This window comes from Phalacrocorax carbo, chromosome 6, assembly GCF_963921805.1.
Source record: "Phalacrocorax carbo chromosome 6, bPhaCar2.1, whole genome shotgun sequence".
Lineage (NCBI taxonomy): Eukaryota > Metazoa > Chordata > Aves > Suliformes > Phalacrocoracidae > Phalacrocorax > Phalacrocorax carbo.
Genome location: NC_087518.1, coordinates 58,617,958 through 58,644,529, shown reverse-complemented (window position 1 = coordinate 58,644,529; position 26,572 = coordinate 58,617,958). Strand labels below are relative to the sequence as shown.

The 26,572-nt window shown below is 40.6% G+C and overlaps 1 protein-coding gene across 5 annotated transcripts in view; it reads right to left on the bottom strand.

The window, feature by feature from the left end:
* Positions 1-24,154, bottom strand: part of MTF2 (metal response element binding transcription factor 2) — a 28,316-nt gene extending 4,162 nt beyond the window's left edge. The window contains exons 1-11 of one of the 5 annotated variants that reach the window (XM_064455509.1): positions 23,896-24,154; positions 10,180-10,378; positions 9,937-10,030; positions 8,584-8,679; positions 8,137-8,237; positions 7,644-7,792; positions 6,291-6,386; positions 5,083-5,151; positions 4,089-4,212; positions 704-771; positions 141-311 (exon numbers count right to left, since the gene is read on the bottom strand). In XM_064455509.1, the coding sequence (XP_064311579.1) occupies positions 141-311; positions 704-771; positions 4,089-4,212; positions 5,083-5,151; positions 6,291-6,386; positions 7,644-7,792; positions 8,137-8,237; positions 8,584-8,679; positions 9,937-10,030; positions 10,180-10,378; positions 23,896-23,900 (1,172 nt within the window). In that variant the 5' untranslated portion in view covers positions 23,901-24,154. Of the gene's footprint in view, positions 1-140; positions 312-703; positions 772-4,088; positions 4,213-5,082; positions 5,152-6,290; positions 6,387-7,643; positions 7,793-8,136; positions 8,238-8,583; positions 8,680-9,460; positions 9,548-9,569; positions 9,617-9,917; positions 10,031-10,179; positions 10,379-23,895 lie in introns of those variants that run through there. The other 4 variants (XM_064455510.1, XM_064455511.1, XM_064455512.1 and 1 more) reach the window with 4 other exon arrangements.
* Positions 24,155-26,572: the final 2,418 nt, after the last annotated feature.

Below are 26,572 nucleotides of genomic sequence, written 5' to 3'. Positions count from 1 at the left end.
ATCCTCACAGAGATCTAAATAAATTAGTTCACCTTTACAGTTATTTTAAGAAACATATTATACAATGAAAAGGCACCAGAAGTAGACCCAAAGTAGCCCCAATTTACCTCAACATTGCTAGAATAACTGGGTTATTTTACCTGACATCAGGGATTGGTTTAGATGATTTTCTGCCTTTAATTTTAAACTCATGAGAAGTTCCTTCTGGTTCTTTCTCAGCCTTTAAAGCAGCATTTGGTGGCACCGGAGGAACACGAATTCTCAAGCCAAACAAGTGTTTCTTTTTCTTTATTTCTTTTCCAGACATAAACCTAGATGATTTTAAATTAGATGTTAAAATTCTGACCCCAGGGAAAGCAACTTCTAAAATAAGATTGTACATGCATAACAAAACTATGCAAATTAGAATATTCATTCTAATGGCATTTTATTCCCCTCTTTCCCCTAATGCAATCCTCACTCTCAAATACAGAATGTGAAGTGCAAAGAGGATGGAAGTTAAAACAAATTGTCTCTCATGATCTGGGTTTCACTCAAATAGTTATATAATGTTATAGTTTGAAATAGAAACAGTATTTAAAACTTACACATTATCTGCAACCAAAGTGTTTATCAGATAGACTGCCCAAAGGAGAGTGAAGACTAATCCACATCAGATTAAATAGGCAAACAACTTTTAAAACAAAAAGTACCAATAACTTACATGGTCTTGTAATCATTTAATGCCTCCAGTACATGCTCATATCTTTCAGATTTTGGTGTATCTGCCAGCTGCGAAGTATTAAGAAATCATTTAGCCTGTCAAATTCTTTAGTAATAGAAAGATTCCAGTTACTCTGTGTTACAGTAACTACAGATTTGGATGTGAAGTACATTTATGAGGTATTAGCTGTGGAAACTACCTAACCCCAAAGGATATTAATCATTATCCCATCTATTCTGTGATTACATTCACAGAATTCATGCCAGGATCAAGTCTGGGCCAAAGAATTTGAGTTTCACTTTAAGAAGCACAAGAAAAATCTCTCAAACGATTTTAGTATACTCAAAGAGCATAATACTAGCTTACCCTGCCAAGAATTCTTCTATGGCATTAGGTACTCCCAAACTAATTAAGACTACAAACAAAAATTAACTAAGTTCTTGTGTCAATACAGTTATTTTATAGGTGATCATTTTATCTGAAATCCTGCCACAGGACCTAATTCCCATTTTTTGCCAACATTACTCAATGTGATAAAATGAAGAGAAAAAAAAAGGAAGAGGCCTAGAAAAGTTAGCATTTAAAAAAGGTAAATCCATTTTCATGCCCTGTTTACAAAGACCCAGCCTAAGCTCCCTTCTTGCACCAAAGCCTGAAGTAGCTGGTCCCTATGAAGTTACGAAAACAAGGAATCTTCCCTCTGAAAAACTGCATACTTATGAATTAGAGAGACATAAAGCAGAGTAAGTATGGTGGTGACTAGAAAGAAGCAGACATCATTTATGTAATAGAATATAAAATAAGATTATTCATTTTTATATTTGGACAGCTATTTTTAAATCCAGTGAAGCTACCATATTTCCAGTTGCCATACCAAAATGTTTCAGAACTTATATTCCAATTGGCTCTGCAGTAAATTTATCTTTAGAGTAGACAAACCGTTTATAAGTTCCACTATTAGTATGAATACTACAGAGCAGACTGTACATTTGCAACTCAGGAAAAAACCCCACATCTTCAAAAAACTTTCTAAAGAATACAATTCTGACCAAACAGGACAGATAAAAATGCTCAAAGGATTAAAAGTGCTAACAGCTAAATGAGTACATATACTCATAAAACCCAACCTTTTAACACAATTTTGGGTAAGATTCACAGTCGGTCTCTCTGACTACCAAAGTTAGGGGAGCTACTCAACTGATATTAGCCAAAGTAACAATTGCTTTTGCACATCTTTACCATATGCATTCAGCACAGTCCACTGCTATCCAGAGGTCTTGCAACTCTGTAGCACTTAACTATAGAAAACTGCCATATATTTATTGCATCCTAGATAACATGCTAAAAGTTACTGGCTTAGGAGGCTCTCTTAACTCCACCATTTACTCCTATCTTACCTATGGCTAAAAAACATCTCTAATTATAAGCAGCTAGAGAAAGAAACCAAAGTGTTATTTCTACCAATGGCAAGCTAAGAATGCTACAAAACCCCTAAAACCATTATATTGTAAACATTATTCTTTCTGTGACTAATTTCTGTTTAATAAAGAAAACAGATTAACCAAAGATGAAAAATTTGAGGCAAATGTATTTTACAAGACAAATTTTCTGAACTTAGTGAGACACATTTAGACTCTTCTCAGAATGAAGTCTTGAAGATTTCCTCAACACAGCTACTATGCATTTATTTGAAGCCTACCCCTTCAAAAAAAAAAAATGTAGCTTTCAGACTTAAAGTAAGTAACTTCCTTGAAGGAGTAGGAATGTTGATTAAGGAACTGGAAGCAGCACTTAACAAAGAGATGAGTTTACTTATTTTTTTATCTTCCCTCTCCTTCCTCCCCCTTAGTTACATGATTTTCACATAGATTGAACTTGGGTAGATTGAAAATAGAAAAGGGGAAGAACAACATAAGGACTGTAGCCTTTCAACTTCTTCAAAACAGCACATGTGCTGCAAGTCGGTGGCAGCTACATAGCTCCACTCTCCTCCTCCACACCACGGCTGCTCTGACCAGCCATTCTGACATGAAATTACATTAAACCTAAAGAAAATTTTATTATGTGAAATAAACAAACATTGCTTTCTTCTACATTTCCCTCAATACTAAGCGGAAAAAAAAGCCAAAATTAAACGCCGTCTCCACATTTGATAAACTGCATCAAGACAGCCCAAACATTTCATTCTATTGAAAAGATGGTGTAAGAATTAAATTTTGTGCAGCTTTTTTTAATTAAAGCTTGAGACTTGATATGACTTAGCTAAGAGATACCATACGTCCCAAAGTAAACCAGATGTTTATTCATAATGATACTAATTGTCTGTCTTTAGTAATGCTTGAGTGTGCTTGTCTTCCTAACAAGCTATTGACACTCGGTTTAAACATATGTATTTTAAACTATTTTCCATTATTTATGAAAAGTAGAGATTCATTTAAACCAAGAAAATATATTCCATTCTCAAGTTGCATCTGCTAGTAACATTGGATTACAGATGTACAGATTTACTGAAAAGAAGTATAAAGTAATCATCTCATCTCTTACAAGAAAATTTCAAACCAGTTATATGCCACCTGTATTAAAAACTTCAAAACCCTGAACAATTTTCATGCATAAAAAAGTACATACTCTACTAGCAGTATGCCAATTTGAATTTCAACATAGATTTTGCATCCAACCTTACATGCAGAAACAAGGATCTACACTGCTCCTGCTAGTTTAATATGAAGTCCGCCTGCTTGGGGAAATGGATTTCCTTTAATGCTAAGATAATTGTCCAGCAAATCAAATAGCTGGAAAAATAACTCGTCTAGTAGCGAACTAAAACCAAGATGCCTTGACAAGTACCAGAATCAGACTGGAAAAGGATGAAAACAATCTTTAGACCTGGACACAAACTGACCACCCCCACATTTGGAAAAGGGAGGGAAGAGGAAACATTTGTGTACAATAATTTGTTATGTGTTACACCTTAAGAGACTCTGAAGAGGTCTTCATATGCAATATACACTGCATTCAGTTCTACATTAGACTTTTTTGGTCTGTGCACACGAAAACTATGAGACAATTATAAACTGAAAGAAAAACAAAATACATCTATGCAACAGAACAAACAGTTGAGTATAAATAATTAAAGTTGCTATGGAAATCATGAAATAGTTACATGGACCACTTGAGAAATTTTACAGCTCAGAAAAACATACAACACTTAAAAAGCATTCCTTTTCTGCAAGGAAGTTAAAGATTATCTCCCCATTTTTTGGGAGTACCCAGTTTTAAGGTAAAGGATTTAACATCCAGAATAAAACAGTTCATAGTTCACTAACTTTCAGGACATATGTATGCGCTGTGAGGAAAAACAAGAAAGACTATTCCAATTACTTACCTCACCAGGATGCAATCTATCCCAGTTTTCATTAATGTAGGCCATGAGTTCAAGCTCCGAATCAAAGTATTTCTTCTTATGAATAACACTTAGGTTGTAAAGGCATAGATGTGCTATATCTACCCTAGAATTCAGAAATATTTGAATAAAAAAAACAGGGGGAAAAAAGTCTCTCTCCTCCAATTGCTTGTCTTTAAATAGTTTAGTAGTAAAGATGTTAGTACAATATAGTAAGAGGAACACAAAGCACAACTTAAAACACTCCATTCAGGGAACAACATTATGAAGTCTCCTGTCATTTCTCTTCCTCAAGTGATTCCTTCTGCTTTGAATCTTACTTTCATCTCTCCCTCATCTCATTGTCATGATATACTTTTAAACTGCAATATTGGTCTAAACCATGGGATGTTTAAAGAAGTCTGAATTCATACTTGAATGTATTAGTTCTGAAATCATGCAAGTGTTTTGGTGAATTAACAGTTAACAAGGTAATTTCCACCATATATTTGTTAGCACATATATCCACTAAATCAGATATAATTTCTAATATGGGTTAGTTGAAAGATTTCAAGCTACAACTAACCATTAAGTCTCATCAGGGAAGCTATTGCAAAATGTGTCGACACATACTCTAGTACTCACTAGATTTGACTTATCTAATGGCAGAAGCCTAAAGCTGCCAAGAAGACTGCGTGTCAGGTATCTAAATCTTCACATATACAACAAATAAGTAGTTGCTTGCTACTTTACTGAACAATCCCAGGAATAAATTCCAAGACCACACAATTGGAATATATCTCTGCATTTAAGGATAAACATGGAAGGAAAAGTTGTCCCTGTTCATACAAGCAGTAAGAACAACTCGGGAAACAACCCAAGACAGCAAGTGGTTTTCCTTTTTTGCAAGGAGGATCAAAATACCAAAAAGAAAAGCAGAGCCTGTATTTGACTCACCACCCCCCCCCTTTTTTTTTTTTTTTAAATTCATACTTACCATCTCAAGGGTAAACGTTTGAGGTATTCTGGTCCAGAACTGCAAACTGAGCAAATGAATGTATAAAACCTAAAAATATATACATATGTATATGTACATGTGTCTGGGTGGTGGGTGTCTGTAAACACACATACACACACACTTAATGTTTTAGCACCCTAGTTAGGAAAACAAACAAACAAAAATTCAACATTAAGGAGGCCAGAAACCCAGCCATACGATATTTAAGAGTCACCCTATCCTCCATGTTCCTCTATTATCTTCCACTATCTGTACCAGTACCTACCAGGCCAGACACAAGGTTACTTCCTCAATTTTTTTTCTGGTACCACTATTTCATACTCCCTAAGAAAGTACCTCAACCTGTGGCTATATCACTGAAGATCCTCTGCAATGTCCCCACTCCATTCTCTCAAATGCAGAAACCTGTGTACTAGTGTAAGCACACATTTCAAGGACCCACACATTCCTAGGTTCTCAGTACCTTCATATGAACATTCCAGCACAGCCAACAGCTAAAAGAAAGTATAATAGATAATGAATGAGATACTCCTTGATTCCCTTCTCCATTTCTCCCTCTCATCTGCTCCAACTGCTCCAAGTTCCTCTTAAAATGAAAGCGTAGACCAGTGCTCTTTTCCATTTCCTTTTGTTCCAACTCATCACACATGAGCAGATGATGTACAGAGCTCCCCTCAATCAACTATCCTTCCAGCTTTCTCCAGCTCTCTATACTGTTAGTACAGAGAACTACTACTGCACACACACAGAGACACACACTGACAGTCTACCTTGAATCATGGTGCCTCTTGCATACAAGAGATCAGTCACCTACACCGTGTAAGCTTCAAAGCCCTTATGTAACTAAAGCGGTTACAGTGGGCCTATAGAAGCTTCCCATCTCCCAGTAGCCAGCACCTGTAGTATAATGGACTTCCACACAGTGAAGTCAGTGACAGTTTGAATTTAACTATCCAATGGTTACCCCTCCACCACCCGCCACCCCATCCCACCCTCCTTCATTAAACTCAGATGAAGAACTGTATTTTCCTGGCACCTGAACATGTGCTTTATTTTGTATAGTCTTCTATTAAAAAAAACCAACCCGTTTTTGGAAAACTGTTGTATTACTTAATAAAAGCCCATACATAAGATTCCCTCCACTTTTTAAATAATGACAACCATAAAGTACAGCTTAAATTTCTTACCTGTCACCAAAAAGCATTGGCTTTTGGAGGCACTGCACGCAAGCCTCATGAAACCACTGCTTACATTTGCAGCACTGCAACATCTTTAGATACCAGCTTCACCAACAGAAAGAAAAACAATGTGTTAGAAGAGTTACTGAAAATTTTTCTTCGTTACATGTAAATTAACTAGCAAAGGATCTTCTGATCCAAACTGATTTTCATAGTTTATAAAACTGTCATCTGTAGGGATATTTCAGCAACACTGGGTTCCATAATGGATCATTACCAGAAAAGAGTGACTAAGAATAATATAATATAGTCTAGTAAAAGGATGAATTAAGTTATTTACTTAAGAAAATAAAAATTTCATTTCCTCTGACAACCACATTTTAGTTCTCAATAATAAGAATTCAGTAACTCTAAGCTCCTTCTCAACCACCATATTAACTTCCTTCTTATTTTCCAAAGCATCGCACAGCTGCATTAAGGTTCAAACATTTGTTCCGAGGATTCAACTTATTGAATCCTCAAAATGAACCTCATAGTTTATACTTTTTATTTTCTTTTCCTTTTCCAGCTTCTCCCTTGAGAAAAGGAACCACGCAAAATTGAAGGCGATGTTTGTCACAGTCTGCAAAATTCTCAAACCAGAGCTCTGTCCTATGAGTAAAAACTCAAAAGCTTTATTTCTTTGTGGGACTCTCGATCTGCCTGACTTAAGTCTCCAGTGCCGTTTTATTTACTCACTCATGCATGCAGACAACAGAGTACTTCTCTACCTACTTAAGCAGTCCTCTTCTTGCCTTTCTTGTAAGAAAGAACCAGCAAAGGACTCTAATGCCATATGAGTTTAAAAAAGTCTTTCCCCCACCAATAACTGCAATCCAGAGTACTGTTATAGATGTCATGGTCCAATAAGACAGCTGTCTATTCCAACAAAATTTAATAAACTATTCTCTAGATAAATTTATATTTGTGACTAATGACAGAAATGAGTTAACATCAGAAAAACACTGCCTAGAATTCCAAGAAGATCAAACAACTCCATCCAATCTCAACACATTAACAGTATCAATGCAAAAGATGACATCACATTCCATTCTACAACAAGGAAGAATTTATGTGATGGTTTCACAAAATTAAAACAAACCAAAAGATCCGGTGGGAGAAGGTGAGCCATCGATAATGTATTTCTCATGAGACATTTTAAAAAATAAAAACATACATAAGTCAAAATTCCAGTTTGCATCAAGTTTAATACCTACACAAAATAGAAACTAACAAGGTCACAAGTAAAAGCCTACAGGATCAGGGCCAAAGTTTGCAGCTGTATTATGGAGAAGAGTTCTTATGTATTATCTGTTTACTTACTCTCCAGGTCCTCCACAATAGCAGTAACACTGCTGGACGTTGGTTTTATGACCTGCATCCCATTCGAGGTCTGTTGCATTATACGGTAATGTTTGTTTCATGACTTGCAGTGCTTTGGCATTTGGTCCTTTCTTAAGCGCACCACCCCTCTGGGCCAAAACAGATATGTTATTATTTTTGTCAACTAATGTGCTTCTGAAACTTTCAAATCCTTTAATTTGGAAGTTACAAAAATTTGTCTATAATCAAGTAAGAGACCTTCACCTGTATATGTTTTAATACTACAATATTTGATTTAAAATAAATTGCAAGCCAAATGTCATCTATCTCTAAAATCAATATTAATTCCCAATGTATAAAAATTCCATTCAGATCAAAGTTAACAAGAAAGAAATCACTGAAAAAAGTTATTTTATTTTTTTGTTTCAACTTCACAAACAAAAGTCTGCATGCAATATGGGATGTATTAAGTAATGTTTTTCTAGAAACACACCTTTGTTGTTGTTGCAAAAACGCACTGTCGACAGAGCCATTTATCATCTGAATCAATCACGCTGGAATCAATATTTGGTGTGTGACACAGCTGATGATAACCTGTATAAAAACCATCAACCAACATGTTACTAAAATGGCAAAAGGAGCTTACACAGAATTAACTGTGTAACAGAATTAAGCGCCAAAAAAACTGATTAAAAAGATTGCTAACACGTTCAAAATGGTCTTTTCAATGTTCTTACTGGAAAAAATAAACTTTACTTACAAGACAGACGTTAGTCGCTTTAACATGGATTATCATTATTCACTGAACTGTTAATAGCCACTAAGGGCTATAAAATTTAATATCATTTAATCAGTCAGAGCCAGGCAAATATCCTCCTTCATAAAATAAATCAATATATCATCTAAAATGCAGTAAATAGGGGGAAAAAAATCTAGTTACCTTGTCCACATTTATCACATATAACCATTTCATTCGGTGCTTCTGAATACTCTTCCTGACATATTGTACAGACCATTTCCCCACTTTCAGTGGCTCCTGGACAAAGACGAAAGTGGGATTTTTTTTCAGATTACATCTGCAGTTGGAACGGTTACCACGTGTATGGTTGTTGTCGTACTTTCAGTTACAGATACATACATTGTAGAAACATAGTGTTATAAAGCCTAACTTCCTAACAAAAATAAATTCAGACATTTTATACAGACTGTATATGTTACAAATATTTATATCACTTATCATAGGCTGTTGGATATTTATAGGCTATATATTGCCTATTTACTATGCAGTCCATTGTTCCTTAATATCAAAAATAAAAATTAAATAACTCATTGAAGAATGTAAATGCAGGTAAGAAAGGTAAGAACAAAATGTTAGCTTGCAAACTGGAAACAAAACTACATCTTGCTCCAATTATACCGCACATGAATGTATTTTAATCCAGATTTTTACTAGTTACTTAATCTACATGTTACCATTCATGCACTAAAGTCTGCTATAAATGAATCAAAGATCATGAACTAGTATTATACAGAAGCAGAACAGCAGTACTTTAAAAGGGTCTCAGAAATAAAGCAGTTGATTATTTTCAATTATGAATATCTGCTAATAGAAGCTTTGTAAAGTGTTTAATTTAAACATCAAGAACCAGTGAGAGCCAGATTTCCATTGCCTTTATATGATGAGGAAATTGTAATTCATTTTCAGAAGAAATTGTCACTGAAATTGTCATCCATGCTTCGTTAACATTAGATTGTCACAATACTAGCTACTCCAAGTATCTAAAAAAATCAAAGCTAATATACAATAGATGTCTCACTTGATAATTGCACATTTCTTTATATCACATGAATACTCCAAACTCTGTAATGGTTTCTTATGTGAAACAGTTATGGTGTTACTTTTAAATATGAAAACTCCATTCTAACCTAGGATTTTCCAGTCTTTGGTTTCTTTCCACGTCATGTTGTTTCAACTGAAAACAATAGGAGGACATAAACTTGATGTAAATTAGGGCCTGGGGTTTTCTGTTAAGACAGAGTATGACACTCTATCCCCATCCAAATAAACTCAAATGGGACAATTTTTAGAAGTGTTCTCCCCTCCCTGCACATAGTTATGTGGGGAAAAAAATAAACCAACAAAAAAGTAACTGCAATGAGTTTTTCATTTGCCTAACTTATGATCCAGGGTCACATTAAACTATAGCACTCTTTAGGATACAAAAATATAATGGAATAATTTAACAGATATAGCAATCTAAACCAATAAAATACCAAACAATGACTACTTCACCGAAGTTCTTGCCTGTTTGTATGTCCTTCCAGAGAACCCAGGATTTGGAACTGTCTTCAAATATAATGAAGCAGTTCTGTTTCAGTTTGTTTATCTGAAAAACAAAAATACAGTACAAGCCACTAGTCAAAGGACTAAAACAGACGGATCTATTTAATATTAAAGTAAGTGAGAGAATAATACTGTAACATTTAACCAACATACGATACCATAAGGCACCAGTGAAGTTAAAAAATTGTTTACCTTTTTGATAGTTCCAAGATAAAACAAGCCATCTGACCATCTAGCTAGGACATCCTGACCCTCTTCAAATTTACACAGTGGCTTTTTGGCTTTCTGTCCATCACGTAATGACAGTTTGGTCAGAGATGCTGAGGTCTTATGGCTTCGACGTAAAGGAGACCGCTTATGGACCAGTGAATTACCCACCGCTGTAGAGTCTCTAAAGAAAGGGAAGCAAGAGAAAAGGTAATCAGAATTAGGTTCAAGTCAGAATCCATATATCTTAAATATTAATATGACTCATGGCTAAAATATCCTTAGCTAACCCCAGAACTTCAGGTACCTAAAAACCTGATCATGTTTTTCAGACTCCACTCACCTTTAGATGCAGTGCCTCTGCTAGTATAAGAGTCTACAGAACTTTAGAGAGACAACTTGATATAACAAAAAAAACTTCTATGGAATCAACTAATGTAAATGAGGGTGGGAAGACACAGACTTTCCAGCTCAGAGACTCTTCATAAAGTCACCAGAAGCAAAGAATGCATCAAAAATATTCAATACAGGATTACTTATGCAAAACATTAGTCACTTGAGTCTCTGGCAGTTTTCTAAAATTCGAAGGAAGCTAAAAAGGTCCTAAGCCATTTCTCACTACATCACCTTAATAGGGAGAGTAGTACTTGACAATTAGCATGGTACTCAGCAGTTAATTACTCAGAATAAAACAGAAAAAAACCCAACCAACCAAACAACTACACGCACCCCAAAATCATGAGGGAGGGGGAGGACAAGGAGAAAGAAAACAGGTTGAGCACTACCAGAACTCTGCTAACTCAAGGTCTGTACTAACCCAGGTACCTCCAGCACCAGATGCTTTGCCACTAAGCACAACTGTAGAGGTTTTCACCACAGGAATTTCTACGTGTTAAATTTCTAATGTAAAATAAGTTTTACTCTGTTCAAATCAGAGAGGAAAAGAATAAGTCAGGAAAACCAGATGATCTTGCAACCTTTCCTCACACATGAGACTCAATTTTATATGAATCAAAAATCATTTTCCCCTCATACAACTCCACAATGTATCGCCTATTTATATATAAATATATGTAGGTGTGAATACACTTTTGTGTCAGACTAGTTATCAAAAACTACACTCCAAGTAAAGGAGTAAAATATAGAAAATTATTAAATAGGACCAAATTATGCACAGGAAGAATCCTTATAACTAATAAGCAGAATCCAAGACTATAAAGCAAACTTAACATTCCAAAATCCAGATGTTTTTTCTCTTTACATACTAAATTACGTGTAACCGATGCAAACACAAAGACAGATCAGGGAGTTAAACAGGATAGACTCGACTGAAAGAGCAAAGTTTCACCTCACTCAAGATCACTTAGGTACATTATCAGCACTGGAAACATTTGAATTAATCACAAAGCACCAACAAAACCTGTAAATGAATCAGCGTCCTATAGAGCTTGATGAGAATTACTACTCAGATGTTAAGAGAAGTTACTCTGATGGTTCAAAGAGAAGAGAATCCCTTCTCCCTAAAAAAATTACTATTTAAGATCCATATGAAAATAAAACTGGAATTATAATGGCTTAAAACACCAAAATATACAAAAATGCAGATATAAATCAGCAAATTTTTTGTACTAAACAGTCTAAACTAAGAAGGTTAGACACAAGAAAATTCGACAGCTGTTTTAAGCACATTTATAATCAGTCTAAATCTAACCAATGACATGAGAGTAAGAGCAGCCGCAACAGGCCAGACGAGTGTTCCACCTAGCCCAACAACTCTGGCATTGGCACGTACAACTGGGTCACCAGTTTAAGTCCTGCCTGATCCCAAATGCAAAAATATTCAGGCAGGTGACTATGGAAGACCAGAATAACAGACAAAACTTAGAACAGCACTCCTCTTCCGTAGGTCTCTTAGAGGCTATGGATCCAAAGATCTCAAGCAGTAATGTCTTCATTTTTTTTTCATCCTTCTTGGAATTTTCTTCTGCAAAACTTTTCCTACATGTTTTGTTGAACCTGTAAAGCAGCACTTCTTTTGTCTTGTTCCACAGCTGGCATCTTGTCACTTCATTTGACACTCTTCATCACTGCATCAGAAAACTCAACTGTCATTTTCCATCTTCTCTCTTCATGCCCCAGTAGCAACAGTTATACACACTAAGCCATACTTCCCAGATAAAGAACCCTACCAATTCTGCTGCTTCTTACATGAAAGCTCTTTAAAGTTCCTGCTGCTTTTCCCCAGTTCTACTCTATCCTCTGATAAATGGGACAGAACGCATGTAGCATTCAAACTAAGTTTACAGTGACAGCCCAGGATATTTTTTACTCTTTGCTCCTTTCCAACTGATAGCACTTGTAGCCTTCCCTCTGCCCCACTGCCATCAGGGATCGAGTTAAAAATTCCAAATCATTATTAGAAACTGCATGTTCTCATTCTAACTGCCCCCAGACTACTGTTTCTCTGCATATTACTTCTGTTTGCACCAGATTTCATTTGCCACTTCATTAACCAGTCACTCAGTAGCCTGAAGTCCTTCCACATTATTCTGAATAACATCATACCCTTAGAATATTTCATCATTTAAACATACCATCTTTTGTATATCTCTGCAAGACTTTTGACCTTTACTTTGTGCAGTAGCTTAGATTTTTTGCAAGGGCCTCTGAAGCAGGGCCCCAGCCCTTAACACTTGTTGCAACCACAGCCTACTCTCCTTCGTACCTGTACAACCATTTACACACCCAAGTATGAAACAGGCTCAGAAACAAGTGTATCCGAAATCAGCAGGTCAAGAAAAGACAAAAAAAAACTTTTTACCTTCATCAATACCCCAGACCTTTCTGACTACATACAAGTCCAACTCAGCACAAAGCAAGCAATGTTCAAAGGCTAGGCAAGGCTTGATCAAAACAGCCTAGAAATAGTTGTGAAACTATAACCTGGTCTCAGCCAATAATTACTTTCTTGGAAAGGACTCATCATTACAAAGTATTAAAGTATTTAGATACTTCAAATTACATCTATGAAATTCATTTAGCATATTAAACAGGTCAGTAAGTTGCTGTGCTTAGTTCAAAGCACCTAAAGCAAATTCACTAGTGCACCTTGAAGGAGTTTCACAAGTGTTTCAACAGCACTACTCTCTTCTAGAGGTTCCAAGAATTTCTTTCCAGCTTTTTATCTGGTTTGACTTAAGAGACTAGAGAAAACAGCTAAAAGGCAGGAATGTTGGCTCTTCTTTTCCAGTACTTGAAAGAAGGTATGGAAGATCTTGTACAGAATAAGCAAAGAGACACAATCAATTCATTGATTATACATAATCTTGTACAGATTTCCATTTCAAAATCAACAACTATTTTTATGAGTTTTATGTTTCAAAAAAAGTCTTCAAAAGCATATGACATTCTGTTGAGTACAGAAGTTGGTCCCATAGCTCCATCTGAATTATACCAAAAATGTGTTGTGCATCACATTTTCTGGCACAAAGCACTTAAATGAGTCTATACATTGACTTACACAACAGCCTAAATTCACAATAGCTACTTCAGACACTGAAAGATCTTGACACACAGTAAAGGTCTGAGCCAATAAAGCAGACACTTCTCCATTGTCCACATTGCTCTCTTTGTGGGAGATGGCACTGCTGAAGTGATGACTAAACAGCTCATGAAGTAGCTCCTGCTGTGGCAGTTTATGGTTTATCCACTACATAGACTGAAAATAGGGTTAGTTATCACAATAGACTGACACTTAGAGCTGGCTTAACAGTTGCTTTCCACATGGATAAGAAGGTCCTCTTCAGGGAAACATTCCCTCAACGTTTTTGATGGAGATTAAGTGGGATGAGCTACTGTTATAACAAGTTGTCTTTAATTAGCAAGCCTAAGTTACTTAAAGTAGGTGTCTCTGAAGCACCTTCCAGAAACACTGCACAAGAAATGATACGAAATTCAGTGCAGACCAACATAAAAACTACATTCCTAAAATGTTAACAAAGCTCGTCTGTCTTGCAACAGATCTCTCCATTGTGGTGGAATACCAAAAAGTCACACCAACCATTAAAATAACATTTCTGTTAGAAGTTAAGTGAAAATGAAAACTGAGGTTAACTTCTTTCTTGCAAATTTTGAAATTAATTTAAAGGTTCCACACTTTCCATACAATTGTTTCCAAGTCTTCCCTAAAGTTAGTTCCACTGCACCTTCCTACCATACCATTTATAGTTAACAACAAAACTAGTAACCTTTAAGTAACAACTTCCCCACCATCTTAAAAACTTCTCTCCAAGGAGTTATGACTGCAAAATATCCAACAGATGTCTTGGTTTTTTCTGAAAAACTTATCAGATATAAAAATCTACTTGATCTCATTTTTTCTGCACAACTAAGCTACCCTGCATGTCATATAGCACGTCCAACCTACCTCAGCTTTACATCCTTTACTCAATACTGAACATATTGGGGCTGTATTCTTACTCAAGCACTTAAAATGCAACAAAAGTACGTACTTACATGCCCATACGATCTTTCAGAAGTTGGAGGGGGAAGTTAGTAAAATGCACTTCAAAATAGAAGTGCACTTTCATAATTTCTTGAAAAGTTGATCTTGTGAAGTACTGAAAATGCTCACTGATTTTCACCTCAGGGTCTAAATCATTACCATAGATATTCTCAAGCAAGACAGGCAGAAGACCTTCCATTCATCTACTTAATAAATTAGTTTATAATATGCTGCAGCAGCAGGAGATAGCTGTCATTCTTTGTCAACAAGAATGGCAAACTCCCTCTGGAGGTACACTGCCTAAAGCAGCCTGATTTGTGAACCATGACAATTTACTACATATAGGATTGGTTTTTTCAGAACCAACATTAGATTTCTGTTAGTTTTGACTTTTTTGTATCTCTTTATTAGAGGCTAGAAAATGTCAATGTTCATTTGGTGCCTCTGACTCCTGCATCTCCACAGCAATTCTACAGAAGAAAGAAACTGAAAAGTTAGGGAGAAAGATATGAAGAGGCTGGATGATTAAAGAGACTGAGCACTCTCCCTTTTATTTCCAAGTGTCTTTCTCCTCAGCAGCACCGCCAGGTTAAGGTTGTTCAGACTCCCGTACTCCTTCAGTTGTAGCAACTGCCGTGAAGCAACTCTTGAGAAAAAAGTCCCCTTGACAGACTTTTTTCAGCCATCTTGGTTCACCAATTTGTTCGCAGAAGGGTTTGTCAGCACAACAGAACAAATGCAAACAAGCAACTTGGGATACAAACCCCCTCAACTGGCACTGCCAGACTGTATGACTGCACTACAGACAGATTCATTGACAATCCATGCAATTTCAGGAAATTTCTTCCAGAAGGGCTGCCTGATTCACGAACACTGCAACACTAACAGATGATAGCTACCCTGTGAGTACAGATGGTTTTGGGAAGCCAATTTAAAGATACTACATTTTAAACAACTAAGTACCCAGTGCATATGAAGAGAAAATTTTTCCTCCACTGAGATGACTCATAAAAGCAGGACCTACAGATAATTCATTTATTTCCACTAAATACAGATCACACTGAAGGTAAGATGAGTTCATAGCACCCAGCAGATTTAGCAGAAGGAGCTCAGACTAGAAGTCACACACACACAGAGCATCCTGCTAAGACAACTCACATAAGCTTAGGATCCATCTCAAAGCTAGAAAACATGGTATCACATAGGAGAGGAAAATCTACTGAAAGAACTTATGACAACTAGAGATAGTTGGTTCTTGTTCTGAAAGCCTGACATTACTGCTGATTAATTGCAATTGTTGTGTCTGAAGTGACAGACAAATTACACTTTTATTAAACTTGAAAGAAAACTGAACTATGAAGAAGGGTTGTAAGATACCAGCGGTCTGTTCTGCTCTCCCTGAAACAGGAGAGTTAACATCTCACAGGGAAGGAGGGGAGAGGTCTAGCAAGGACTCAGAACACACAAAACTGAGGACAGTTTCACACATGGCTTATCCAGTATGGGAGCCTGCTCCCCTTCCAGCTCTGCAATGACAAGCTGACTGCTCCACAAACTTTCTATTCAATTTTCTTTCCTTTATTATGGATCAATTTTCTAATATTTTAAACAAATTAAAGCACCTCACAGAAAGGTCTGGTGACTAGACAAGCCAGGCAAGCAGTGAACCGCTCACAGCCAGAAGGCAGCAGAAAAGGGAAATCAATCTTTTCCAAGAGCCACAGTCTTAGCTAGTTTACCCAACACCGCATAACCAGGCCCAAGCCATGCTTCCAATGTAGTTGCTATGCTGCGACTGGGATCAAGTACCTCTGTTAGCAGCTGGAGAGAGATGCTGGATCCCAGCCACATGTTTCTTCCCATCTGGCATGTTCTCTGCCATTTATGAGACATCATGCCAAACATGATCTGTTCACTGTGTCAACCATACCTCCCTGCCCCCACATAAAAAGATTCTGCTGGGCCAAGGAGACAGACTTACCAGGATACTTCCTCCACCCCAACCCGGGATCAGTCCGATTCAAAAAACAAAAAATTTCACTTTCCTTTTCATAACAGCAACTTTACTGTTCCAATTATACATTAACAGAATTAGTAGATTACCAATGATGTCTTCCAAGCAGAGGATCCAGTATAAATCTAGATTTTAGACTATACTTCACATAGCCAAATGAACACTGAGTTTCCAACATGTCACATCACAGAATATCTACAAGGTATACCTTGAGCTCCTTATCTTTAGACTATTTTGTATTCTGGTACAATCAAAAGCCTAAGCCACATCACCAGCTGTACAGAAGGAGGATAAAGGGACTCTAGCCTAGGCATCCCTCAGCCTAAAAAAGCAGAAACCAATGATTGGGGGAAAAGAAACACAACACAAAGATTTTGAATTTTTACAGTTGGTTAGGGTAATAGAATAATTGAGGTTAGAAGGGATCTCAGGAGTTCTCCAGTCCTGCTCGGTGTAGCATCAGCCATGAGGCCAGACCAGGTGACTTTATCCAGGCAGCCCTTGAAAGCCTCCAGCGACAGAAGCCACACAACCACTCTGGGGCCCTGTTCCACTGCTGAACAGTCCTCATGGCAGGGGGAGGCACTTTTACACAGCCCCCATACCCATCAGAATCTCTCTTATTTCAACGTGTGTGTTACCTCGTTATCCTGCTGCACACTACTGTGAAGAGACCAATTTTACCTTGTTAACCTTCTCCTAGGAGCTGGAAGGCTGCTGTTAGGCCTCCGAGGCCTGTTATCCTCCAGGCCAAATGAGCCTGGTTCCCTCAGAGTCCTCTCACAGGAGAAGTGCTCCGGCCCCCAACTGTCTTTGTGGCCCTCCAAACTCATCTAGTTTGATGCCTGTCTTGCACTGCCAGAACCAAAACCACAGTATTCTGGACTTCATCTAAGGAGTTGATGGGGTGCATAAAAAACCAAAAGAGTGTGGCCAGCAGGTCAAGGGAGGTTATCCTCCCCTTCTACTCTGCCCTAGTGAGGCCACATCTGCAGTACCGCATCCAATTATGGGCTCCCCAGTTTAAGAAGGACAGGGAACTGCTTGAGCAAGTCCAGCAGAGAGCCACAAAGATGATCAGGGGACTGGATCATCTCTTATGAGGAAAGGCTGGGATACCTAGGCTGGTTCAGCCTAGAGAAGACAAGACTGAAGGGGGATCTCATTAGTGCTTATAAATATCTGAAGGGTGGGTATCAGGATGATGGGGCCGGACTCTTTTCAGTGGTGCCCATCGACAGGCCAAGGGGGGATGGGCACAAGTTGGAACACAGGAAGTTCCACCTGAACATGAGGAAAAACCCCTTCCCTGTGCAGGTGCCAGAGCAGGGGCACAGGCTGCCCAGAGAGGCTGTGGGGTCCCTTCCCTGGAGACATTCACACCCCGCCTGGATACGGCCCTGTGCCCCCGCTCTAGCTGTGCCTGCTCAAGCAGGGGTTGGACGGGGTGATCCCCTGAGGGCCTGTGGAATAATTGCTGGAGGTGACTTAGAAATTAAACTTATGTTTTTAGAAAAGGTACAGCACTGAAGAAGCTGTCAGGGTGACATGCAGCTGCTATGCAAGGAATCCATTCCATGGAAGTTCCCTAGTAACCATAGATGTCAGCAGTGCCAGGAAAACTTGGCATACTGACTCTAAGAGGAGTTGTCTGGAGGGTGGAGCGGTGTAGAGGCATCGTGACCAGGCTCTGGTCATAAATGGGAACTCGAGGTACCATGGAGCTGGTACGCTGCACATTTGCTACCCTGGGCCAACAGTCCGTCGTACTTTTGACAAAATGCTGCCCTTTTGGTGAACTTTGCTCATTATAATATCATTATAATACTAAAACACACCTCCATCCCAAAAGTTACCCGCCTCTAAGGTGTGACCACCCCTCACTGAGCATGCGCTTTGAATTTCTTCTAGTCTATGCTTTTAAAAAAGTACAGCGAGGAAGTTCTACACCAATCTTAATAAAGGTATGTATGACTAGAGTCACTCAACCTCCACCTGAAAGGTAAAAAAATAGTATAAAATGTGTGAAGAGAACGAGGGTGTTGGGGAAGATACCATCGCGTACCACTCTGACTTCTGGGACCAGTTGATGGGCTGAGCCTCCTTCCCCCCCACTGGGACACATTTGGGTAAGATCAAAACATCTGGGTATACCATCTGTTTTCCCTGGGAAAACTTAGGAACCTCTCTATAGCTTCCCTTTAAATCTCCAGTGCTTCATATTTGCTTAATGCATTTGTAACCTAGGAGTGTTACTCATCATCTTAGTATTTGTGTGTCTTGTAACCAGCAATCTTATCACCGGTAATCCAAAGAACCTGTGTATCTGTTGCTTTAATAAACTGTACTAATCATTAATCTAGCTGTGATTGTTCTCATTGAACGCTACTGGCCGGGGCATCTGGCAAATTAGTTACTAACAACAAATACTCTGATGAGTGGTTACTTCTACAACCCTCAGAAAATGAACAGTTGACCAAGTCTGAGACTAAGACTGGACTTAGCCCCACCTAGACTCCTCTTGGAGAAGGAGTTTAGAAAGCAAGGGGGTCCTGTCTGAACCTCGTGACTCGATGATAGGGTCTCCCCCTAGCCACTCCTCAGATTCTTACCATTAATGCAACAGGGCCCTTCCAAACATTACCTTCTGTGATTCTGTGTAGAATAATCAATTCCCCTCATTCTTCTGACTAAACTTCTTTCTAATATGTTACAGATTCCTAGATCTAACTGCTAATCACCTGAATAGACTGCAGGGACTCAGTTCTTATTACAACTTTTTTTTTTAACAAGCAAAACTTATTACTTTTGTCATGTATTGTGAAGGATACTTTTGAACTCATGGAGCTACTTTTAAAAAATGCACGAAAAGATGTTCTATGATTACTAGAGTTCTTTGAAGTGTCTAACCTGACAGAAGAATTCAGAGCAAAAAATCATAGCTGAAATATAAGGCTCTTTCAAAGGACTAAAAAAACTGAAACGCCAACCGTACTGGGAGAGTAATGTATTGCATCAAAGTCACATACAGTCATAATGGGTGGTATTATGGTTGACTGGGTAGAGCTGAGAAGTAAACAAGTTACAATTTCTCATCTTGCTGATAAGAAGCAGCTTATGTAGAGTGGTTGCCCTGAAATCCTTGATAGGACAAAGTCTTTCTTCCTTAAATGATATTTTAACTTCTGTCCATGAGGGGTTTTTGTTAAGCATTGCTTGCTTGAGTGGCCTGTGAATTGGTTTGCTGCACATGTTTAAACGAACATGGGAACTTGACTCATGCAGGCCCATGGGACCAGAGAGGCTGCTTTCAAGGGCACCAAGATAACTGTATGAACTGTTCTTGTGGGGTTTTCCTTTACCATCGGAGGTTGTGGAGAACAGGTGATGATTAGAGAATGGCGAACGTTAACATGTTCTGAATCTTCAGAATGGGCTTAAAGTTCAACCCAGGCTGGTTAGCCTCACTTTGGTCTCTAGGAAAGTCATAGAGTAAGTCTTCCTTGAAGATACTTCTGGACACATGGAAAGGAACAGTCAGCATATATTTACCAAGAATAAATCATGGCCTGACTAACCTGCTCACCTTCCCTGATAAAAATGATAGGATTTGTGGATGAGGGGAGAGGAATGGATGTCACTTACCTCAGCTTCAGCAAGGCTGAAGGAAGCGGCCGACAGAAATTCAGAGAGAAAATCAGAGTCCTCCACCTGAACGAAGAACCCCAGGCCAAGGTTGGCTGGGGGCTAACATACAGAAAGCAGAACGAGCCAGCAGTGTGTCCTGTGAGCCAAGGCAGACAGTATCCTGGACTATATCAACAGGAACAGAACCAGAAGATTGCAGGGAAGTGATTATTTCCTCCTACACAGCTAATGAGTTTGGTGGAGGGCCACAAAGACAGTTGGGGGCTGGAGCACTTCTCCTGTGAGAGGACTCTGAGGGAACCAGGCTCATTTGGCCTGGAGGATAACAGGCCTCGGAGGCCTAACAGCAGCCTTCCAGCTCCTAGGAGAAGGTTAACAAGGTAAAATTGGTCTCTTCACAGTAGCGTGCAGCAGGATGACAAGAGGTAACACACATGTTGAAATAAGAGAGATTCTGATGGGTATGGGGGCTGTGTAAAAGTGCCTCCCCCTGCCATGAGGACTGTTCAGCAGTGGAACAGGGCCCCAGAGTGGTTGTGTGGCTTCTGTCGCTGGAGGCTTTCAAGGGCTGCCTGGATAAAGTCACCTGGTCTGGCCTCATGGCTGATGCTACACCGAGCAGGACTGGAGAACTCCTGAGATCCCTTCTAACCTGAGTCATCTTCTGAGCCTGCGACGTATGACTGTCCTTAGTAAGATTGATTCATACTATTAAAAAAAGGTAGCTACCAGTATACGAGCATCCTCATGTCCATAATACTACAGTCAGTTGTAATTTTTGTTTTACTTGCTCACACTCTCCCTCAAGAAATAAGGTTTTAATTCTTTTTGATATGCAGAGTAAAAGTATCAATCTTTAGAAGTTCATTACAGAATAATATTATTTCCCTACATACTTACTATGCAGGGAAATGGGGTAGGGCAGTCCTGTACTGTAAGAGCCATTTGTTTGGGATTGACCATGCCTTTGTACACAAAGAGAAGAGACAGAAGGTAGTATCAGGGAGAAAACAACGGTATCAGGTTGCAAAACACCTTTTCAGACCAGATCTTCCCTTAACTGTATACTTAGCACCTCCCTGAATACAGCAACAGCCTTTTGGGTTTCTACAGCATCCAAATACAGGATGCCCAGCAACATACCTAAGGGAGTATAGTATGAGCACACACCCAAGCAGTGAAAGAGGCAACAGACAACATGCTGACTTGCACTGGGAGGAATGGGGGGAAGAAAAAGGATTTCAGAGGTAATCAAAACCCCATGAAGATAAGTTTCCTTCTTTAAGGCTAGTCTACAAGAACAGCAACCTTCATAAGCACTCCACAGAAAGAAATTAAAAATAAATCAATATAAAACATGAACAAAGTATTATTATCCTCCAAGTGAATGAAATATGCCCAGACTCATCAGGAATGCTCATTATTAGCTCTCTTCCTCTTAAAGAAAATTAAGCCTCTTGATTTCGCTCCTCCATAGAGATTCTACCTTCTAGGAAGAGACCATCAGCTTCAAATCTAGATTGTTCAAAGTATAAATTAAACTAGTTTCAGTGCTTTCAGTAACAGGTATCACCCTGCCCAAAGACCCTCCAGCAATACCTGTGGTTTTATAATTCTTCTCCTGGCGTGTCTTACTCAAAGACATACTTCCCCTCCATTTCCTGCAAGGAAGGCCTGTAAAGAAGGTGAAACCAACTCTGCAGCAAGCACAGAGGTCAATCACAAAAGAAGTGCTGTCAATTCACGAACTACAAGAAGATTCGTATTGGCTTCTAGTCACACGTGTTTCTTCCCTCCACAACTATCATGAGGGTCACAAAATACACTTTAAAGCAAATTTTAGGCACCTCTAGTATTAAATTAATTCACGTCTGTCTCCAGGGAATACAGAAGCCCCCTCTCTACTAGGAAACAGGCTGAAACTTATTTGTTACAGCTGCTCTTCACATACGCTTTCCCTCATCTCCTAATGCAGGGAAGGACAAACATAACTGCATCCAAGGCCAGCCTTAATACTAACTACCAGTGCATGTGTCTCTCACCTATTTAAAACAAACAAAAAAATATGTATACCTCAACAACTAGTAACTAGCCACATTAAGCCAACTTCTGAGAAGCAAACCTATATCTGATTTAAAATTCCCTCACAGAGGAGACAAGTTGAAAAGCCACACATCTATATTTGACAAAGTACGAGTTAACTGTAGAAAACATTACTACATTATACTCACAGTACAGAGCCACATTTCACCAGCTTGTAGCTCCTTGCAAAGATCCTTTGCGCTTTCACTACTTTATTATGCGCCTTCTACCTTATCTTCCATCTTTGTTTTTCCTAATCCTCCATCCACTAAAAAGCTATGAACCTATTAGCCTGTATTATAGTACTACAGGAACTAAGATTTTTTTCCTTCTTCTTTTAACCTCAAATGCTTTCAAATGAATTGTAATTTGAGCTCTCAAAAAAGGGAGAAACATTAACTTGTTAACTTTTACCAAGCCGATTACAGACAAAAAAAAACCACCCCAGCAACCCAAAAAAAAACCAGGGAAACTGTTTTCTTATTATCTCATCCTTTTGACACTTCAGGTTATAACCTAAAGTGTTTTCGTTATACCTAAAGCATTCATCACTTTCCCTTACACTGAGCCAGGGGAAAATCAGGCTATCATCCATTATTACATCTGGCCTTTTAAAGTCAGGAGCAGGGCCTAACTATCAGAAATTCAAGAAACAAGCATAATGCTACACTGATTTCCTGGCAGGCCCTTTCATTTAATTATGCGGGCCCTCTCCTTTAAATGGCACCCAGATACTTCACGGGTGGACGATAGCCCCGAGTATTTCAACACTAACAAGGGTGTCCGCAGCATCCGACACAGTACCATATTGTTCTCGGTGACTAACAAAAGTACCAGCCCATTCTCTACAGAATTCGAATACCGAAGAAAAGAAAACGCGTTACCGCACATCCTCTCAGCCAGCAACAGTTACCACATTTTAGTGGACTAAAAACGCAAGCTTCTGAGCACGCTCAGGTTGCCGAGCTTGACAGAGACTAAGAGGTGAAGCATTGCAAGCACACACACAAAAAAGAAGCCAAAAAGAAAGTTAACCAGCGGCCACCACCACCTCTTTTGTGCCGCTCTCTCCGCAGCCGAGCGAACGCGACCGACTCGGACGATACCCTTAAAGGAGGGGATAAAGCCCCGCGGCCCCGGGGATGCTCTGCCTCCCTTCCCTTTGTTTTGGTCACCGAGGAGCCCCGCTGACCCCCGCCAGCGGCCGCCGCGCCGGGAGCCTCCTCCCCTTCCCCAAAGCCCCCGCTCCCCGCCCCGCAACGGGGCCCCTCACACCCCCTCCCCGAAACTGGCGGGGCCGCCGCGAGGCGGGGGCGGGGGACACGGACACCGGAACGATACGACACCGGCGGCCCGAGCTGCGGGACGCGCCCGCACCCACACCCCGCCCCCCCCCACACACACACACTCCCCGCCCCCCCCCCCTCCCTCCCTCCCTCCCTCCCTCCCTCACCTCATTCGGTCTCTCCAGTGGTACCAACCGCCTCATACAGGGAAATCGGCGAGCTGAGAAGCCTTCCCCCCGGCGCCCCGGTGCGGCCGGGCCCTCGGTGCGCAGCGGGACCCCCCCGGGCGCGGACCCCGCGGCGCAGGGGAGGAAAGGCGGCGGGGGAGGGGTCAGACCCGCTTCACAGACAGCCCGGCTCCACCGTAGCCCCTCGCCATTTTTGTTTCCCGCGGAGGAGAAGCTGGTGCATTCTGGGAGCACAAAGGGCCTCGGTCCCGCCCCGGCGGGCCCCGCCTGCGCCGACAGGCAGCTCCTGGGCCAGGGGGCGGGGAGGAGGAGCGCCGCGGCGGAAGGACACAGGTGAAGCCGAACCTTTGCCGCTGGTGAACAAAGAGGGACTACTTTAGGCGTGCTTGCCGAAGGAGAGATCCGTGCCCGCCGGCCGGGCCTCGTTGCGGCAGTGCCTCGGGCTGCGCTGCTCTGCCCTGCCGGCCGCCGCGGTCTATTGTTTCCCCGCCGCACCTGAGGGGAGGCGGCCCGGGGCCGGCCCCGCCGTACCCACCGCCCGGCGGCCCTGGGGGGGGGTGTCTCCCGTTTAGGGCTGGGGACCCCGGCGGGGGTCCCCGCGGCCGTGGGGGGTACGGCGCCGGCATCTAGAATGATCCAGGGAGGGCAGAGAGGAGCTCGGCCCCGCGGCCGGTGAGGCCGGGCTCGGGTACCGGAGGCTGCGGCGGCCGGTTCGTGGTACCGAGGGTAGCTGGCCGAGCGGAGCGCCCCTCCGCAGCGACAGCCGGCGGGATGCTGCCATTTTAGGAGACAAGCTAAACCTTCGTTCCTGTTTTTAGCACTGGCTGTATTAGCGAAGCAAAACAGCTTGTCCCGTTCTGTCATTGAGAACAGCTTGCTTTTGTGGGTAGTTTCTTAAGACTAGCGCTGGACCAGTGTCCATAAGTCCCCGTGATTAAGCACAGCAGTTGCCCAAGACGGCGGTGCCGTACGTTGCAAAGCTTGCTCTGGCCCCGTAAGGGCAGTTACTCGGCGCTGCTCAGGCCTCTGTGCAATACTGAAAGGCAAATATGGACGGGAGCAGATCTGACCAACTGCTGTAACGGACTCTCGGGGAACGGCTGGATTCGGTGGGCTGGAGGGTAAATTTACGGTTCCCCATTCGGTCCTGCTCACGAGTTCTCGAAGCCGCCTTCCCTGCCAGGATACGCCACTGAGGATAAGACACCAGATCAGTCTGCCGTCCCAGGAAGGAGCACAGGGAACCTGGGCAGGGCACCGGAGCACAGCTTAGCCTGGCCAACTCCTAGTTACATCAGAACAAAGCAGTATTTATGATCGAAATCTCTTGTTCACAGTTGTTTTAAACACAAGTTTTAGGGGATGGTTCTCCCGTGGATGTACTGACTAGACACTGTTCAGTAATCGTGATGGTCTGCTGCTAAAAACAGACTTGCGCAACACAAAGGCCCCTGGCTGCTCTTGACAGATTTTCACGTACGGCGAACAGCAACCCGGTACCGCTAGTGTGAAAGGCAAAGGGTCACCAGTGGGAGAAAAAAAATTGCTGTTGGTCTGAGATATACCTGCTTTCAAGTTTTTATTTTTAAATCACAACGGTGGTGTGAGAACCAGTGTTTAGCTAAGTTCAAAAGCAAGCTTTCCAGCCAGCCACAGAAAAAACATGATTAAACATCAATAAATGTCTCCCTCACAACTTACTTTTTTTAGCATCTTACATGGAAGGTCTTAACCAGCCTTGTCATGTTGTATCTTTGAAATTACTTTAATCAAAACTTCTCAAAGTAGAATCACTTCCCTGTAATATAAATCATTCCAGCACCACCACCAAAAAACCCCCACAAACCCAACACAAAAGCTCCTGACCAACAAGACGCCTGCTAGCTCTACCCTCCTTGTCCTTAGAATATTGCTCCCAAAAGCAGTTTGCATTACCCCGCCGCTGGGTTGCAGAGCTGCGTGGCCCCATCCTATCCATGAAGCACCACTTGTCACAAAGCTGGGAGTTGCTGCGGGAATAGCATTATCTGAGGGCAGCACGGGAAGGAACTGGGAATCCCTACATTATTAAGGATAATAAGGGTTTGATAAACCTTTTAGGGATTGCAGTAGTTAGGCCAGAACGTACCTCCTAAAGTTTGTTACCATTAGCTTTATTACTACAAACAGCAGACCGTATCAATATTTTCCCACAACCTGGATTCCACACAGTCTCTTTCTCCTGTAATATCTGAGAAGTGTAATATAAGCTTGTAGCCAAACACCAAATAAAACCATTTTAAACTCTATCTCCTTTAAGGCCAGATACTATTGATAGCTTGAAAAATTCTAAGCTGTACATTTCCCACATACACACCTTGCCCCCATTACCACCTTAATTTAGTAACTCATACTATAATAACCTTTTTTAATCAATTTAGCAGGTCACTGGATCTCCATCTGACAGAAAACCCCTTTCTAGAGCAGTGACCGTGTGACTCCTACCCATCTGATCCATCTGCTAGACCCAGCAAATTGAATGGCTGACATATACGTAGACACAGGTGACTTCAACAACTTGTGCTCTAGCAGGGGAATTTTGCACTGGAAGAGTCAGTCACATTGTTCCTTCACCAAACCTGACCAGATTATTACTGAGAATATGCAAATGAGCCTT